The sequence below is a fragment of the Alosa pseudoharengus genome, unplaced genomic scaffold, assembly GCF_046254945.1.
Source record: "Alosa pseudoharengus isolate Yale_2024_CS ecotype anadromous, Long Island Sound unplaced genomic scaffold, YU_APseudo_1.1 YU_APseudo_1.1_scf_24, whole genome shotgun sequence".
Classification (NCBI taxonomy): domain Eukaryota; kingdom Metazoa; phylum Chordata; class Actinopteri; order Clupeiformes; family Clupeidae; genus Alosa; species Alosa pseudoharengus.
Window position 1 is genome coordinate 5455206 of NW_027468689.1, and position 5064 is coordinate 5460269.

The window sequence follows — 5064 nt, forward strand, 5'->3', positions numbered from 1 at the left end:
CACACACACAGACACACACACACACACACACAGACGCACGCACGCACGCGCGCACGCACGCACGCACACACACACACACACACACACACACACACACACACACACACACCACACACACACACACACACACACACACCACAAAGAGGCCCAGAGGCAAATGCACTCACACATACACACGTCCAAGCTATCAAAGGAGAGTCTTGTTGAGTGGCTAATTAGTCCAATTACCCTTTCTGCTTTCCAAAGCTATGCACTCCCCGACTCAAATGAGATAATAGTGATTGCATGTTGCCGCTTATTGCTAACAGATTACTGCCTCCTAAACGATCCCAAATGTGCCGGTGCACTGAGTAAAAAAGCTCTCCTCCCTTATTTATATTTTTCTCTGAAATGTTTGTTTTTAGCATTAGCATAATTTATTATAATTAGCGAAGTGGTGTTAAGGCTACTAGAAAGAGGCATCGTTTTTTTTTCTATTTGGTGTAGTCAGTAACAGTAACAGCAGGGTGTGTGTGTGTGAGAGAGAGAAGGGGGGACACTGAAAAAAAAATGCTCTTTCTGCGTGTGAAAGTGGATAACAGGAAGCAAGCAGCAGGTGTTTGTCTCCTAGGATGTTATTGGCTATTTTTTACCCGCTCCCTCCTGTGCTATATCCCCTGGCATTGGCATGGCAACCTCCTGTGCTATATCCCCTGGCATTGGCATGGCAACCCTCTGCTGCCTCTCCTGCCATTGTCCACGATGCCACGCCTGACCACTTCCATGGGTGTGTGTGTGTGTGACCACGATGCCACGCCTGACCACTTCCATGGGTGTGTGTGTGTGTGACCACGAGAGAGTGTGTCTGACCAAAACTCTCCATGACATTTTTGATCATCCACATAACGCGGCATACATCGGGAACATCGCTGAAAAGGCAATTTCTTTACATTGAGATTGGTCATGGCAGATACCGTGGAGCTGCAGCCCCTTTTGTAGACGGGTGAGAGCGGGCGGGCAAACGAGCGAGTCCTGCTCCGCTGCTATCGGGATGCCCGTGTGGCGGCGTAGGGGCCCTTAGCAACGCCGCTGTTTGGGGAAGGCATGCGTGCAGGGGCAGTGAGGTGCTGAGTGCTTCCTCTGCAGCGGGGGGGGGGGGGGGGGGGGGGGGCAGCAGCAGTCCCCTCAGAGCCCCACACACCCCCACTCTATCACTCCACCCCACACGCCTTTGTTCCCCAGGCCCTGGGGCCGTGCACCACCTCCTAGCCCTCCACACCGTCCCTCACACACACAAACACACACACACACACACACACACACACACACACACACTCGCCAGAGCACGCAGGAAGGATCGCTAACATTCCGTGCTGCTAGCCCCTGCCCCCCTGTGTGGACACAGAGAGTTAATAAGATTCGGCGGCGTTTCCCACCAGTCACACAGCCTCTCTTCACCCATCCACACATCCTCTCTCCTCCTCCTCCTCCTCTTCTCTTCGTTCCCTGCACCTCCCTCTGCTCTCCTCCTCCTCCTCCCTTTCTCTCTCCTCGCCACCTCCCTCCTCCCTCGGCCTTCCCAGCGTTCCCTACGCTGCCTCGGCCGCGTCCCAATGAAGCGCAGCGCGTACCCCGGGACACCCGAGGAGCGAGGTCTGAGCAGATTGATTGTTTTGTGGAGTCTGAGTCTGCGGGATCAAACGTGACCGACGTCTTCGGGGCTTTGTGACACCCACGCTTCACCTCAGTGCCGGGCTTCGGACTCAAACGAGGCGGTTTACTCAGAAGCTGTCCATGCGCGTATAGGCTGTGAGCTGGTGGCAGGTTTGATTAGGAGGGACGTCACTGAGGCCATTGATCGTTTGGGCCAATTGATCCCATAGTGTTCCACTCATGTCTCCGTGTTCCAGAGGCCAAGCCCTACAGCATTCTCACAACTGGTCTGTGTGTGTGTGTGTGTGTGTGTGTGTGTGTGTGTGTGTGTGTGTGTGTGTGTGTGTGTGTGTGTGTGTGTGTGTGTGTGTGTGTGTGTGTGTGTGTGAGAAAGAGAGTGTGAGAGTGTGTGTGAGAGAGAGAGAGAAACAGACGTCTGTTTGGAAAGGTGTCCCCCCTCAGCCGTATAGCCTTTAGCTCTGAAGGCAAGACATTTCTGGTCTTAAATGTGTGAGTGATTTTTTTCCTTTGTGCTCCCAATTGTATATTCTCTGTTTTGCTGCAGCTCGTGCTTTATGTGTTCTCAACAGGAAATAGACTTACTGAGCTCTGAAGGGCTATTCTTTGACTTCCTGCCTTAGTGACCCCCAAGGGCTCCTGTTGTTGTCTTTTTTTTTTTTTGAGGGGACAGCTCAATATCTCCCTGCAGTGTCTTGCATACAAACAGACACGCGGAATCACACACACACACACACACACACGCACGCACGCGGCTTCACCGGTAACTGAGCCCTGACTAATCTGCCTGGGAGAGAAAGGGCTCTGTTTGCTCAGCAGGGATTTGGCCAGATTAGCACGATCATGTCGCAGGATTAGACGGGAGAGCAGCAGTCGGCCCCCCTCACTCCTCTGGCTCTCTGGGGAGGTGTCCGACACGTCCCCCTCTCCCTCTGACTTCACTTTATCACGGGCCTCTTGGCGTATGGTAGTGCGTATAGCTTCATCTGTGTGTCCCTGGCATTTAGGCTGCACTATTCATTGAACTAGATGGATAACATTTATGAGCATCTTCTGTTACTCTCACACTTTGTGATACTTTCTAAATCATCCTGAGAGGCAGAAATAGTGTGTGTGTGTGTGTGTGTGTGTGTGTGTGTGTGTTTAGCTGTGACTGTGACAGTCATATACACACCTTATGAACAAATGGCATTTGTTGGTACTGTATGAGTTCTCTATTTGTTTAAGAATTGGGTGGATGCCTAACCTTGTGTGTTTGTGTGTGTGTGTGTGTGTGATAGATAACTGTGACTGTTTAGCTGACACACCCTATTAACAAATGATGGCATTTCTTGGTACTGTATGTGTTCTGTATATGCTGAAGGATGGGGTGGATGATTAACTGTGTGTGTGTGTGTGTGTGTGTGTGTGTGTGTGTACGCAGGGAGGAGCGCGAGCGCTGGATCCGGGCAAAGTACGAGCAGAAGCTGTTTGTGGCGTCGCTGTCGTGCACAGAGCTGCCGCTGGGTCAGCAGCTGCTACGGTCCAGTGCGGAGGAGGACCTGCGCTCCGTCGTGCTGCTGCTGGCGCACGGCTCACGGGACGAGGTCAACGAGACGTGCGGAGAGGGAGACGGACGCACCGCCCTCCACCTGGCCTGTCGCAAAGGCAACGTGGTCATCACCCAGCTGCTCATATGGGTAAGACTCTCACACACACACACACACACACACACACACAGCTACAAGAGTGGTCATCACCCAGCTCCACACATGGGTAAGACTCACACACACACACAGCTACAAGAGTGTCTATTTAGGCTCATCACATGTGTATGAATACTGTATTGGGAAACTCTATAAATACTGGAGTGTTACCTAATGTCTCACCCTCTCTCTCTTTGTCTCTTTTCTACCCCTATACTCATCTCTTCATCCCCCTTTTTTACCTCTCCACCCTCTCCTGTCTTTTTGTCTCTTTCTTTTCCTCTTCCCCACCTCCACTACAATCCTCCCTGCATCCCCCTTTTTTACCTCTCCTGTCTCTTTGTCTCTCTGTTCTCTCTCTCTCTCTCTCTCTCTCTCTGTTCTTCTTCCCCACCTCCCCTACAATCCTCTCTGCATCCCCTCTTTTTTACCCCTCCACCCTCTCCGTCTCTGTGTCTCTCTATTTTGTTTCCCCTCTCTCTCCTCCTCTCCTGTCTCTGCATCTCTCTCTCCTCTTCTCTCTCTCCTCCTCTTCTCTCTCTCCTCCTCTCCTCTCTCTCCTCTCCTGTCTCTGTATCTCTCTCTCCTCCTCTCTCCTCCTCTCCTGTCTCTGTATCTCTCTCTCCTCCTCTTCTCTCTCTCTCTCCTCCTCTTCTCTCTTTCCTCCTCTCCTCTCTCTCTCCTCCTCTCCTCTCTCTCCTCCTCTTCTCTCTCTCCTCCTCTCCTCTCTCTCCTCCTCTCCTCTCTCTCCTCCTCTTCTCTCTCTCCTCCTCTCCTCTCTCTCCTCCTCTCTCTCTCCTCCTCTCCTCTCTCTCCTCCTCTTCTCTCTCTCCTCCTCTTCTCTCTCTCCTCCTCTTCTCTCTCTCCTCCTCTCCTCTCTCTCCTCCTCTCCTCTCTCTCCTCCTCTTCTCTCTCTCCTCCTCTCCTCTCTCTCCTCTCCTGTCTCTGTATCTCTCTCTCCTCCTCTCTCCTCCTCTCCTGTCTCTGTATCTCTCTCTCCTCCTCTTCTCTCTCTCCTCCTCTCCTGTCTCTGTGTAGTACGGGGTGGACCTGATGGCGCGGGATGCGCATGGGAACACAGCGTTGGCGTACGCGCGGCAGGCCAGCAGTCAGGAGTGCGTGGACATCCTGCTCCAGTACGGCTGCCCGGACGAGCGCTACCCGCTCATGGCCACGCCCAACCTGTCGCGCCGCAGCAACAACAACAACAACAACAACAGCAGCCGCAACAACAGCTGCAGCAGCACAGGCAGCTCGGCCCTCATCTGACCGCCGACGCCAACACACTGCCCCCAGCCTTCCCACCTGCCTCCTACACACACACACACCCCCCCCCCGCTGCCATGACCACTACACACTACCCCCCCAACCCTCCCCCCAAGCTACCACACACAGCATGCACAGATAAACCAGGCTGGGAAATATATATGACTGCGGAATCACACTAAATCACTCAACAGTGAGAACAAACACTTGCATCCAATGGCTATGATGAACGAACGACTGAACGAACACTACAGAACCACTACAGTAATGTGTGTATTGAGACACTCACCACCCACCCACTCTGAACCCCCCAACCCCCTACGTCCACTCACCCACCCAGCCTGCCCCCCACCCATGTCCACTCTAATACTATTACTCTAGCATGCGCTCTGGTGGAGCTTCAGCAGTGCAACTGTGGCCAGCCATGCCAGACGTACACTCCTTGTGTGTATCACGCCATGTC

General features: G+C 53.1%; 1 protein-coding gene across 2 annotated transcripts in view; it reads left to right on the top strand.

The window, feature by feature from the left end:
* The window catches only part of agap1 (ArfGAP with GTPase domain, ankyrin repeat and PH domain 1), a 174238-nt gene extending 169609 nt beyond the window's left edge, over window positions 1-4629 (top strand). For both annotated transcript variants that reach the window (XM_076302927.1, XM_076302926.1), the window contains exons 17-18: window positions 3074-3329; window positions 4374-4629. In XM_076302927.1, the coding sequence (XP_076159042.1) occupies window positions 3074-3329; window positions 4374-4604 (487 nt within the window). In that variant the 3' untranslated portion in view covers window positions 4605-4629. The remainder of the gene's footprint in view (window positions 1-3073; window positions 3330-4373) is intronic.
* The last annotated feature ends 435 nt before the right edge of the window (window positions 4630-5064 follow it).